This window comes from Netta rufina (assembly GCF_964035555.1).
Source record: "Netta rufina genome assembly, chromosome: 11".
NCBI lineage: Eukaryota > Metazoa > Chordata > Aves > Anseriformes > Anatidae > Netta > Netta rufina.
Window position 1 is genome coordinate 2,344,492 of NC_140134.1, and position 13,946 is coordinate 2,358,437.

At 49.9% G+C, this 13,946-nt stretch overlaps 1 protein-coding gene across 1 annotated transcript in view; it reads right to left on the reverse strand.

Moving 5' to 3' along the window:
* The window catches only part of SHC4 (SHC adaptor protein 4), a 30,491-nt gene extending 17,679 nt beyond the window's left edge, over positions 1–12,812 (reverse strand). The window contains exons 1-2 of the mRNA XM_084293575.1: positions 12,225–12,812; positions 5,170–5,240 (exon numbers count right to left, since the gene is read on the reverse strand). Coding sequence (XP_084149701.1) covers positions 5,170–5,240; positions 12,225–12,803 — 650 coding nt within the window. The 5' untranslated portion in view covers positions 12,804–12,812. The remainder of the gene's footprint in view (positions 1–5,169; positions 5,241–12,224) is intronic.
* Positions 12,813–13,946: the final 1,134 nt, after the last annotated feature.

Below are 13,946 nucleotides of genomic sequence, written 5' to 3' on the forward strand. Positions count from 1 at the left end.
CTGACGTCAGGCTAAACAATATATAGGGGTGGCTAGCCAGGGGAGGGGGGGCCGGACTGCTCGGGGTTAGGCTGGGCATCGGTCAGCAGGTGGTGAGCAATTGCATTGTGCACCACTTGTTTGTACACATTAGTAGTAGTGGTACTATTATCATCATTGTATTATTATCATCATTGCATTATTATTATTATTGTTATTATCATTGTTGTTATTATTATTATTGTTATTATTATTTTCCTGTCTTATTAAACTGTCTTTATCTCAACTCACGGGCTTCACTTTCCATTTCTCTCCCCCGTCCCAGAGAGGGAGGGGGGAGGGTGAGCGAACGGCTGTCGTGTTTAGCTGCCGGCCAGGTTAAACCACGACACACCTTGCTGCTATAACTGAATACCTCTCCATTTCAGTCACTCCCATGGGGCAGGCAGGCCTGACCTGGACACTGCACACTAGGAAGAAAAGAAATTCTGGAAATAACCGTGATAAACTGAAATAGGATTTTCTGTGCCTTCTTCCTGGAAACCTGCTATTAATTCCTTCATACAGCTGTTTGTTTTCAGTCACTTGCTTGGGCAAGTCTCTCCTTTTAGATCTGCCAGATGGCATACACCTGTGTAGGCCTTGTAGTTGTTCTCAGACGAATGTGCAGCTTCATGCGTTCAGGCATTTGCTTGTCCATTTTACACTTGCCAAATCGGAGACAGCAGCAGCAGATGTGGCCTTGTTATTCCAGTCATGTTGCTGCTTTTCCTTTCTCTCCTCCTTGTCACTCATCCCAAAGCAAAGCACTTTGCGTTTGTTTTTCTTTTAAATCACACTGAATGTGATAACTCCACTGACATACTCTGTGGCAATTCCTCTTGACCCGGGAACCACAGAATGAAATCAGGAGAGCTGTGAGGAATTTAAATCGTTCTTCTAGGCTAAGGCAAAGAAAACCTTGCTCCTCGACAACTTGGGCATCTCTTGCCATGTGGAGTGGCATCACTGTCTGTCAGTCTTGTGGTGCCCATGCAAAAACAATAAATCAACCACTGGTAATTTGCACAGAAAGTTTTTGCTTTTCATAATGAAAGGGAGAGATTTGGGTCAGCTCCTGAGCGAGCAACCATGGTCAGCTCCACAGCTCCGGGGCCGAGCTGGGCCAGCACCACAACCCCTTACAGCCAGTGGGCGCTGCAGAAGCCGGGGACAGAGTGGACTTGTGGTTGCTCACCCAGGCCCAAGGGCTCTGCAGCCCTTGTCACTCCCATTTTTGGCACTCGTAACCTTTAAATCAGCTCAGCTGTACAGTCAAATCCAGACTTCTACTCTGGGGCTGCACCTCTGGAGTAAGCCCCACCACAGACGCTCCTTCGAGCGTGCGTGCAGGAGGGGAAGCACAGTGCTGACAGAGAGCCGCTTTGTTGATTATTTCCCCAAATGAGAGCAAAAGAAGAGTGAAGGGCTGATGTAAGCAAGTAAGCATGCTGCTTAAGATTTGCTTTTAAGCATCAAGGGCTCTGCCTACACTATCTAACAGAAAGGGATTGTGTGTCTCAACAAAGTTGAAATTAATCTCCCAAACAAAGTCAGCCTTCTTTGACCGGTTGCCCCACCAGCCTGTTTCAGCCACCCCTCACCCCAGCCTCACTGCCTGACTACTTCCAAGATTGCAAGTCAGTGCCCTGACCTGGGATACAGAATCCCCTTTCCCATAAATGTCCAGATACCAAGCTTGATTTAACAGAACTGGAAGATGCATTAAAGGAAAAAAGCTGGACAAGGGGAGGGCAAGTCAGGGTCCGGCTTAGGTGTGGGACAGGCAGAGCTGCCACCTCCACAGCACAGGGGCTCCAGCCCCAGTGCCTTGTGCTGTCAGCAGAAAGCACGGCGTGCTCACAGTGACCACCCTTAAAAATAAAAAGCCTCTCGAGCAGAGGAGCCTGCTACCCTTATTGTTATTTGTTGGCACTGCTCTTGTCATCTCCATGTAACTTGGGTTCGCACGTTTTTGAGAAACAGAAGGGACGTAATAAGAGCAAGAGAATGCTATGATGAGTCTCCCACCCTCAGTTAAACAAAGATGTGTGGCACAGCGAAACCGCCTGGGCAGGGCTGACCTGGAAAATTGACAGCATCAGCCTCACATTGTAGCCCTGGGAGCCAGGCACACAACTCGTGGCTGGGTTTGACATGGCGTCTCCCTGCACAGCACTCAGCAGTGCTACATGTGGGTCTAGCCCATCCCAGCAAGGCTTCAGCTGAATGCAAATGACCCTGAGTTTACTACAGACTGGATTTAAAACCAGCTGATCCAACTGGTGTGGAAGGGAACAAGGATTTTCTTAAATTCATCTAAATCTGGAGTATATTTTCCCACAATGGACAACAGTGAGGTATAAATCACAGTGAGATGATTCAGAGCCACCCACCCTTGTCATTACGTCTTGCAGCACTGGCGGGTGAGTTCTGTGAGCTTTAGCTGCAGGACTTCAGGATGTTGTCACCCCAGTGCTTGGACCAGCCTTTTCTGCTAGAAGTCACCAGCCCAGACTGCAGCTCTCACCATGGGTGAGGGCAGCATCTCAGTACTGCATTAGCCTGCTAATTTGGGTTGCAGACTGTCAGAAAGCTAGAAGAGAAAACTGCTGCAGCGAAACCTCCTCTGCCAAGCTCCTCACCACACAGCTGCCAGGGCCAAGGGTAAAGAGCATCCCAGTGCCTGGCTCTTCCCTTGCTGCACTGCAGTCATTCAGCCTGAAGGCCCCCACGGTCTCACTAGTCATTCACATCACTGGGGAGGCCACTTTCACCTTCCCTCGCCCTGTGCCAGGTCCGAAGGTAGGTCTGCATGCTGCCCAGAAACATCACACTTATGTGCCCAGACAGAACGTATTTTGGAAGTCCCAGTTCTTACCATCTCTGGTAAGTGACTCTGAAAGTGCAAGTATGGCAATAAACTGGAAAGTAAATCCTTCACGTTCAACTCCTTTGACTCCTCACAGCACTTCAACAAACATCAGTTTGTTGATTTTTCCAACATGCGTGTTAGGTAGGTAAAAAATAGCTTTAATTTTAGAGATCAGGAGACTAAGAATGCAAATAGACATGCAGCAAGGCAGGGAAGAGACATAATTAGAGACCTTGTCTGCATTACTTTAAAACAGAGCATGGCCCTTTGTTTACTGAAATGCCATCAGAGAAAAATACGGTTTTACCAGTACAAATAACACAAATTATTAAAATTGAACCATTTCCAGTAAGACTTTGGTTGTTGTATTGAGCAGGCCATCTATAAAGTTACTCGCCTGGGAGAACAATAGAATAATCAATGCTATTGTCACTTAGTTTGTAATCGATCAAACTTTAAAGTTCACATGCATGAGCTCAGCACTTCAACATTCGGTTTGCAAACAGTTTAATTTTGAATTTCTCATACACAAAAGAGCCTCTTAAGGTCAGCAGTGGCATTTTTTGTAGGTGATGGAAATATTTCCATTGTTAAGTTTTCACATAGCCCTGTTTAACAAAACCTTACTATTTGGGCCAAATTTAAGTTGGCAACTTCTCTTTAGGCAGTAATTCATATTCATTATTTTCCAGACAAATCGTCCAAATCTCTGTTTTCTAAGTGTAGCAATACACACAGTCCATATCTTACAAACAGGAGATAACCTCACTTTCTGGCTTATGCTGTTGATGAATATGAGTGGGTCTGAACATGCCAGCCTGATTACTCTGGGCAAAAAACTACCACATTTCTGGTTTTGGTCAGTAAACAATTAGGGTGAGGGAACTATATTTGTATCTCAGGCACTTCTTCATACACATGTGCAGGAACTGGGTCAGTGTGTGCTTGTGCTGATTGTAATTGTCAACAACTGCTGATTGAGTGCAATATATAGGCATTTAAGGACTCCAGTTTTTCAGTTTCTTCCTTTTAGCTGATAACTCTGGGAGCCAATAGGTAGAAGTTTAACACATAGTTCTTCATGCTCCTTTCCTGTCTCCAGACCGTTTGATATGAACACTTCAGGAAGCAAAAGGGCATCTGTAAATCATCTGCCAGCAGGAAGGAAGAGCTGGGCAGACACAGGAAGCCTAAACCACACTTCTGGCATCCTCAGCATGAGCCATGCCAGAAGAATGGCTGAGGGGAGGAGGGAACATGTACAAGGCAGTGCAAAAATACTCTGCATGCAGCCAGCCCTCCAAGAAGCATTTGGAGGCACAGGGGCCAGGGTGCTGGGAGTCATACTGCAGGACCATGAGTGCACCCCAGTGGCATGCAGCTCTGAGCTGGGAAAAAGGTGTTTATTTGGAAAAGTACTCCTGCATGCACTTACGGACACAGGGACTATATGAGTAAAAATAAAGCTGGGCTGCTCTGTTCCTGACAGGACATTTCAAGAACCCCACACATACATACCTTGATAGTCTATACCCAGTGACTGGCAGCGATGCAAGCTGCAGAAGTTGCAAGCTTCTTGAAAGACCACCAAAATATTTCATGTTTAAACTAATTTCCAGTGTATCTGAGACCAAAATATTCATCTTTTTCTGATTTGCAGCCTGGAAGCTTAGGCTCAAAGTACTTCTGGAAATTACTGCATTTCAGCATGTTTTCCCTGTGTCTCCACTTCCAACTGAATCTGGCCTTGGTGCAAACAGGGCCAAGCAATGTCATATCTGACAAAAAATCATTAGCCACTCTGCATCAGGTGTGAAGCAGAGAGAAGGCAGCAGCAGAGATGCCTGTGAGCACCCAGGCTCGGTGTCTTGGCCACCCGCAGCAGCACCAGGCTGTGGCAGCACCCACAAATTCACCCTGCACCCCGGGTGAGCCAAGTGGCAGTGCTGAGCCCACACTCACGGCCTGGCTGCTGCCAGAACCCAAGTTGCTGGGTATGTCTGTACCATGCTGCGACTGCAGGGGCATTCTCTCCATATCCAAAGCAAGAACTGGGAGAGAAATGAGGTCTGTGGCTGAAACAATTCAGTCCCCAGTGCAAATAGCCTATTGTAATGATCAAATATTTCAAGTCATCACTTGGGGAAAAGAAAAATAAAGCATGCAAACTCCTATTCAAAAGAGTCTATGAGCTTGGCATGAGCCTGTGGCTTTATACAGAAATCAGCACTCAGGCTTTTAATTCTTGTGCTGAATTTCAGTTTGACAGTGCCTACCTGGTGACTTGCGTTCGTGTGCCAAAGTCCAGGGACCTCATTGACTGCAGCACTTCAATGCAGCCCATGTACTAGGGAAAACAAAGAGACAGAGAGAAATGATGACTGTGTTTATATCTGCAAAACAGGCAAGAGGAAGGGTCACAGAAGAAAGCAAATGTGATTTCAGTCCACTGAATATATGCAGAATCAGAGTCTAAACAGAAAATCAAATCAGCCATTCTAAAGCAACTTCATAATGTATCTAGTTTTACTGAAAAGTGTACAGAACAGAACTTCCACAACAGAGCACAAAAAAGAAGTAAAGCACTCTGGAGACACAAAATTCAATCCTTCCTTTTTCCTAATTCAGGTTATTCTCACTGATTAGCCTGAGTCATTGAGCTGGGAGGAATACTGGAGTGAAATTCTCCCACGAGCAGAGGATGTCTGGGTGTCTGCAGGATCACTGCACTCAGCCCCTGTGCAGAAGAGCTGAACATCCCCTTGGGCAGTGAGAGGCATTACTAGGCATGAGGAAAACCACTGGCTCCATGCTGCTGCAGGTCTGATGACAAATAACCTCTGCAGAAGATGAAGGAGGTAGGGTTGCAATTCAAGATCATAGCAACAGCTCTTAAGAGCCTGCACTATAAACCAACCTGCTTTGAATTAGAGGTTGAGTCTCACACTTCTCTTGCATGGGGCACAGCTGGGGGCTCTTTCTGTACTCATTTGGGATTTGCATAGGACAAATTTTCAGAAACATTGTGACGGTGTGTGAGCCCACAGACTCCTTTGACATTATGCACAAACCTGTGGAACATTTTCATCTCAATGAAGTGCACCAGGCTAAATCTATCTGCTGAGTTTACCTCTACTAAAACACAGCTTACTAGTTCCTTCAGCATTTTTGTTGATAGCCATCTCTGTTATTAAAGTGCTCAGATATCTCCATTCCACAGGGTCGGCATAGGTCTGTGCTTCCCAGTTGGCATCCCCTGCTCCATTATGAAATATTTGCCTGGGAATGGAGCTTTTGGGAGCATCCCAATCTGACCATGGGCTGCAGCAACAGCCCACCCCTGCAGACCTCTCCTGCAGAGAGTCAAAGCTTCTGGGATACATCGGAGAGACTGGAAATCCCAAGCAGACGTGCACACTCTGTCCTCTTGTTCTGAATGGACAGAGGAAGCACTGTCTGCCCATAGAAAGGCCCTGTATTTACCTCCTCTGCACCAGGCTGCCCGTGAATTGATTCTTCTGCTGGGACGTTCAGGCGGGGTTGGATTTAGGTATCTGTTTCAGCTTTGTAGATTTTCAGAAATGACTGTGTTAAAAAGAGAACGTATGTCTGCAGTCAAGCAGGGATTCCACAACAATGGTATTATCCCTGTTTTGGTTTCTTTCCAAATAGCAATGCAACCCTTGGGAGAACTCCAGAATTAGGTCAGAGCCCTGGAAGGACATCGATAAGAATCTGAAGGGTTTGCAGAACTGCTTCCCTAATGAACATTAAATGACTTTGTAAAGGACTCGGAGAGCTATCTTACTTGTTAAAGGTATTCCTGCTTAACGGGAACAAAGCAAACACAGAAAATATGTCTAGAGCCTCAGCTTATAGCATGGCAGAGACCTCTGATCCTATAGGATAAGGTCAAGCATCCTGTAAGCTGTTTGGGTGCTCATTGAGAACAGAAATATTTAGAGGATTAGGTGAGTCATATGCTGATAAGTGAGTCCCCACTGCATCCTGAGCAGATGCGTGGGAAGCTACTCTAAGCAAAGATGTAAAATCAATATTGGTTTTTTGCATAAGTGACCCTGAGTGAAGCTGAACTTATCAATGATTCACAAAAGACCTTTTTTTTCCCCTTAAAAGCCTAAGCAGGGGAGTGCATTACCATGGCACGTCACTGCATCTCTCATTTGTTTTTGTTGCCACTGACTATCTAAACCAGCACAGCCAGTAACAGCCAAACCTCCCCATCCCAGCAGAAGGAGTACAGCAGAACCACAGAGCCCTGGGCAGGGGGAAAACAGGCTCACAGAGCTGGGGAGAAGCCTGGGGAGTGCTTAGAAAAGACAATGGGATACTGGAAGCCTATTAAAGAAAACAAAAGACATCTCTGAGGAAGAAACAAGAATTAAAAAACACAGATGGACAAGATTAACCCCGCCACAGAAGACCCTGCAGAGACCAGCAACACAACCAACGTACCAGAGTGTGGCAGGCAGCTGCAGCAGCACTCAGCCGCACGAGAGCCGTCCGCCCCATAAGGGGCTACAGCTACCTGCAAGGCGTTTTTGTAACATAGGGACAGTGGTATCGAGGGTTCAACCATGGTTTGAGAGGGGAGGGAAAGGCGACTTGTGCCTGGGCTCCTGAGCACATGAGGTGTGGTGTCCAAGCAAGGCATTTTGCCTTCCAAAGCCCACAGATCTGACAGCAGTGGGATCAAGAGGTCTTGCCAGGATGAGCAATGGCTCTCAGGAGAGAGAGGAGACACTCACTGGTCCCTGCTGGCAAGGGAACAGCTCCTCTAATGGCAACATGTGCCAAGCTCTGTTCCCCATCTCCCTGCTGGGGCTGAAGAGAGCATCTGCACTGGGGGAGCTTCATCTCTCAGGGTTTGAAGGGGATGATGATCTGGGTATGTTTCTGTTTCATCATGCTGCAGCGTTGGGGGGAAAGCAGGGTGGTTCCTGGAGATGCACATCTTCTCACATCTCTTTGCAAGAAATGATGGAGAACGACTGCAGGCAGGATGATGGCTGTGTGGGAGGAGATGTGAATGCACCGGGCAGGGCTTGCATGAATAAGCTTTTGAGGCGCCCTCTAATAGAGCCCCATGTCTCGTTTCATTCCTTTCCATAACACAGTGGCTCCAGCTCCAGCCTAAATGTCAGCCAGTGATTCACCGGCACCAACAATACCAGCAGCAGCTGATGGAGCTCCTGATTAAACAACGCGGCTGTAGCCGTGCAATTGGACTTACTAGTTAGCAGGCGCTAATTCATAAGTAATGCCTAGAGCAAGTACTACAGACCCTAGAGCCATCTAATGAGGAATCCAGGTGACAAGTTTGGCTAGCAGAGGCAACGAGGTAACACACTGCTGCTAAACAGCCTCTGCCCAAATGTAGGTTAGGCTGCACTCAAATTCCCTAAAAACAGTACAGATGCCAGGGCAGAAACCCATCTCGAGCAGCAGCATTGTGTGCAAATGAGCATGGCGGGAATACTGCTCCCATCCAGACATTTATTTTCCCAGCACTGCTTTAACAAGGCATTTCTGAAGTAATGGGACAGGATTTCTGAGCCACCTACCCCCCTTTTCCCTTGCAGGGTGAGGGCTGCCAGGTGGGGAGCACCTGGGTGTGCCCCTGGGCAGGGGCTCTCTGCTTCTCAGGGCTGGGGCTGTGTTCTGCTGTGATGGTTTTGGGCAACTCACCGAGCTTGTGATGGATCCGGCAGGAAGGGAAACTGGGCATAAATGAGCAGCAGCCAGCAGCACATGGCAGGAGCGTGGTGCTGGAATTGAGACTGGCCTCTACCTCTCACACCAAGGAGAAACAGCCCATGCCTCTAACAGTAAGAGTGTGGCATGCTTGGTTCGCTTTAGCACTTGCTGCTGGTGCGAATCCCACCACATTTCTGGCTCCCTTTCCTTTCTTTCTGATAGGGTGCCCCAGGTCGTGGAGGGGCCAGCTACCAGCCAGGGAGCAACACAAATTGCTGCAGACAAGCACCTCGCTCCTCAGCATCAAGCATGCTGCCTTCCCCCAGCAGGCAGCAGCCCCTCCCCACGCTGGGAGCAAACTCTGCTCTTCCATCCCTCCTGAAACCAGCAGAGAGGCAAAGGCAGCCCAGGGCAGCAGCCATGCACAGCAGGGCATTGGTACCCTCTGGACCAGAGAGCACAAAAACTCTAGCAGAAAGAGATGGCTAACAGCCTGGACAATGTCACAGGAGAAAAAAGCTCATAAAAGCCCATTAAACATATCAAAAGCCACAACCGGTTTGTCAGTGTTGGCTTAAGCTTCTGCACTGCAGAAGTTTCTGGGGCTGGTGAGTGCTGAAGGCCCTCCTTGCGTGCCTGTCCTGTGCTCATCTTCTTCCTGCTAGCAGCACATGGACAGACAGGTCTGTCCCACTCCTCCTGGCCATGTGGCACTCCTTCTTCAGGGGCAGCAAGCTGCAGCTTTTGTATCAAAGAGTGGCTTTTGCTAAACAGAAAATTTGCTGGAGAATTTGACCCTTCCATTCAAGGGTTTTCAATTTTTAAATAAATGTTGAGAAAAAAACAGGGGAATTTTAATGAGTGTATGTATGTGTGTGAGTGTGCACATATATACATATATACACATTTTAAATGTATGCACACACTTTTTTTTTTTTAATATATACACACATACATTTTCCCTTTCTTTTTAGTTTTGTGCTGAAAAAGCACTAAAGCACTTCCTGCACTGGGGCCAGGCTGTGGCAGACATGGCTCAAAAGGAACCTGACCCAGCAAATGAGTGTGGGCCATGAAGGTGCTGTTTGGTGTTAAGGGATGATTACCCAGAGAAGAGCATCGGTCTCGGAAGCCATTATGGCTGTGGGACAAGGGGTGCCCCAGCAAGTGCTGCACCCCTGAGCCCCCAGCCTAGCCCAGCATTGCCATCCCAGCACCCCAAGCCTATGGTTCATGATTCATGGCTGCTGCCCTGAAGCCATGAGCCACCAGAGCTGATCTCCTTCCTTCAAGAGGAGCACAACCACAAGTCCAAGATCTGTTTTTAAAGATAACTGCACGGGGATAACTGCACTGGCTCTGTTAAAATACCGATATTTGGGCTCTTTATTATTCACACAAGCGGTTCAGGGGAGCAGGCACAGTCAGGGGTCTCGACATCCTTGACAGAGCCCAGGTGACGTGGCTGAGAGACAAGGGGCCAAGACACCAGTGGCCATCTCCACCTGGAGATGCCACTCCTCAAAACCAGCCCCAGAAAGATGATTTCTGCCTTGCTCTAGTCTGTAGGTGACAGCTTTTGATCTTTTTATTCAGCAGATCATTGTTTTTCCAAGATACCTACAGATGCTCTCCATGTAAGCATCAAATCCTCTTCAGACTCCACTCAAGATTGTAAAGCCAAAGATCTCTGGAGAAAGGAAGCTTGGGGAAAGGAGTTTAGTATCCCTTGCTGTGATGATAAGGCTCTGAAGCCCCCAAGCTTCTTCCTTACCTACCTGCTTGTCATTAAAGGGGCTGTTTTAAAAACCACAGTGTTTTGCCACTATGCATTTTGACTCACATTAGCAGCGCTCCCGCAGCTCTCCTGGGCTGGCTCATGCAGCCCCGCACCACCCCGCCAGCAGCAGCAGCAGCAAGGTGCAGCAGAGTAGCAGGAAAACATTTCCCTGCTGTCCTGGGAGGTCCCTGCCAGCAAAACCCTTTCAGAGAGATTTCCCCATGAAACATCGTGACCCCGGAAAGACCAGCAGAAAAACATACTGGACCTGCAGCCTGGGGAGCAGCAGGAGGGGACGACCCCTTCCCCACATCTCTTGACCTTCCTGTCAAGCTGGGCTCTGGTTTTGCTTCTCCTTCTGCGATTGTTTGCATGGTCTCTGGAGGGTAACACTTCGCTACCTCTGCTCTCGGGTCTGGGCCACCACAGAGACCTGGGAAATCCCCCTGCACATTACCTTCTCCTCCCTGTGCCAGAAACCTCCTTCTGTAGGTGCGCCTGTGCCAGTAGCACCTCATCATCTGAATCCCTGCAGCTACTTCAAAGCCTCAGATGTGGGCGCTGTAATATCCGTACCACGAACAGGCAGGTGCCACAAGCCTGTGCATCGTGACACCGAGACACCATGACACGACACCGTGTCACCACTTCAGTCAGCTGAGCAAAAGCCCAGCACCAGGAGCCACATTTGGCACTTATGCTATCAAGTCAAGTACTGGACTTTAAAGAAAAATAAACACAAGAGGACAACCACAATGATAGTTCAGTTTGTGAGAGACTCCCCCCAAGCGCAGGCCCTCTCCTACTTCTGTCTTTAACAAGAAGACAAATGCAAACAGCACTTGTTGCCATTTCCCATGGCTGGTTTTCTGCTGGTGCCAGTCTCACAACTAACGCAAGCCAGAGTGACAGGAGCCTTTGGCCTGCCCAGCCATTACACTGTAGTCTTCAGACTACACTCTCTGCGCTGCACTGGCTCTGGTTCCCCCATGTGAGCAGCGGGCAGTTTTCACCTGGCAGTGCCTTTGTCAGATGAGACACAAGCACCGAGGTGTGCAGGGTCAGAAGTTCCGAACACAGAGTATGGGCAGTGGTTTTCCAAATGGCCAGTTCTGAATGCAGAAACATAAAGCCCAGTGAGAAGAAAACAAGAAAGCTCCTGAGTGCGGCACAGGCAGAGGGAGTGAAACCCTGAGCCCAGGCACTCATTCAGGCCACCTGGTCCCCTCTCGGCCAGCCACTGCTGCTCAGAAGGTGGCACATACCAGTGCCAGCACACAGTGTGAGAAATACCCAGAAGTCTATTCCAGGGTGTCTCATGAAGGAACAGGCAGGGTTTTCCATACCTGGAGAATCACACACAGCCCTACAGCACCAAAGGAGACGGGCAGCTGGGGCACCCTGCACCCTGGGAAGGTGCTGCAGGGAGCAGCACAGGTCCTCGAACCCACCCTGACAAACATTTCAGTGCTGCCCGCCAGCACCGATCTGATGCCTCGGGGCTGCTGGGAGGGCTGGGAAGCCCTCGCTGTGGTCCTTTCCACTCCAACATGCATTTTATGACAGAACAACCCCTGTTCGAGCTGCAGCTTGGCTGTGTTCCTCAAAGAGTCTGCGGATATTCTTTTGGAAATGGATGCTGTGTTAGCTCTGGGGGTGGCCGCTCCTTTTAACTCCCTCAGGTCAAATACACAGCCCTACATCCATCAGGAAACAGGAGATACAAGGGATGGGGCAGTGGCTTGGGGCTGCAGATGTGGGAACACAGAGGTCACAGCGCAGCCTCCTGCCCCGTTTGCCCCAGAGAATAGCAACCTCATGCCAAGTACTCACCCGCACGCCATACATCGCACCTGGCTCCCCCGCGCTCTCACTGCTGCGCACGAGGGCCCCATCCTGCCTGCCCGCAGGAGTGGCCTCCTCCGCTCCCCGCCCGGCACAGTCCCCCACAGGCTTTGGGTTCGGGTGCAGCTTGTCCAGGTCAGGCTGTGGGTACGATGCTGAGAGGCAGCTGATCTCAGGTGAGGTGGGGCTGCTGGGGATGGTAACGCACTCCGTGAGCTTAATCCTTGGCACCTCTTTCATTCCCAAGCAGAAGCTTTTCAGCACAGGCAGGCTGGAGGGGTTGGCGAGTTTAATGTTCGCCATGCGGGGGATCAGCGTGCACAGGGTGGTGCAGGTGTCCTGCGGCCCCAGAGGGCCATCTTCTGCCAGCAAGTTAGGTGATGAGGAATGGGAAGAGGAGGAAGAACCTTTGATGTTTAAAGATGTATTTTGTGGACCTTCATCTAGAGATGTTATTGAATCATTCCTGAATCGGCTGTACTTAGCCCTGTGCAGCATTCCTGGATGTCTGAACAACCCTACATACAGGACGTGTCCACTGAGGCTCTGCTGGCTGCGTTCTCTCATAGCCTTGACAGTTCTGTAACTGGATACTTTGGCATAAATTGCTCTTGTAGATAAATTATATGAAAATTAGACAAGTCAACCGATTTTAAAAACAGAAACCTATTGGATATTTTTGCTGACTCTGTTCTGAGTGGCTTATTTTCCTCAATGCGTGAGGCTTAAAATTGCACGGACATCTGGTATTCTGTAAGCAGGAATAAAAGCAGTGTACAGGAAAGCACATCGGTGGTACAGCTGCTTAGGCCAAAGTGCTGCTACCCCAACCTGCCTTCGTTCCCACCTCAAGCCGGACACTAAAACACAGCCAGCTCTGGAGACTCACAGTTGTAGCATCATTGATCGCGGAGTCCTGGCTGCAGAAAAAGCCCAAGCATATTCCACACAAAGCAGGGCAAGGCTACAAGCTCAGACACATTTTCAGACCAGCAAGAACCCCAGAAGGTACCCAGTTCTTGGCATCTTCAACTTCGGCTGCCCCAATGAAAAAAAAAAAAAAAAAAAAAAAAAAAAAAAAAAGCAAGCATCCGTGTGCTGCATCGCTCCTGCCCGGCAGGCAAGCACCAAGCCGGGTGTATTTCAAGGGAGGCACTGGTGTGAGCAGCGGCAGCGCTTCTCAGCATCGCCCTCGTTAATTCTTGCTCCAAAGCCCTTCAGCGCCGGAATCCGGAGCGCAGGGACCGGCGCCGGGACCATCGCTGTCCTGTCCTGTCCTGGCCCGTGCTGTCCTGGCCCGGCCCGGCCCGCCCGAGGCAGCAGCTCCGCAGCGCGGAGCCGCCGCGGCTTTTATGAATGAAGTTTTTTTTTTTTTTTATGAATGAGCCTCGGCGCGTGCAGGCGGGCAGCGCCGTGAATGGCGCTCGGCGGGCGGCCGCGGCCCGGCGGCCCCCGGGGTGCTGCCGGCAGCCAATCGCCGTCCGCCACCGGCTCACGCGCCCTTGGCGCGCGCGGGTTTTGGGGAGGGGGAGAGCGGGCGGGGCTCCGCGGGGGGCGCTGCGGGGCCCGGCTCGGGCCCCGGCCCCGGCCCCGGCCCCGTTGGAGCGGCGGGGGCCGCGGGGCCGTTGGGCTCGGTTCGGCGCCGCCGTTTCCGTGCGGGCACCGGGAGGCCCCGCATCCGCAGCGCCCCCGCCCGCAGCCTTAAGCCTC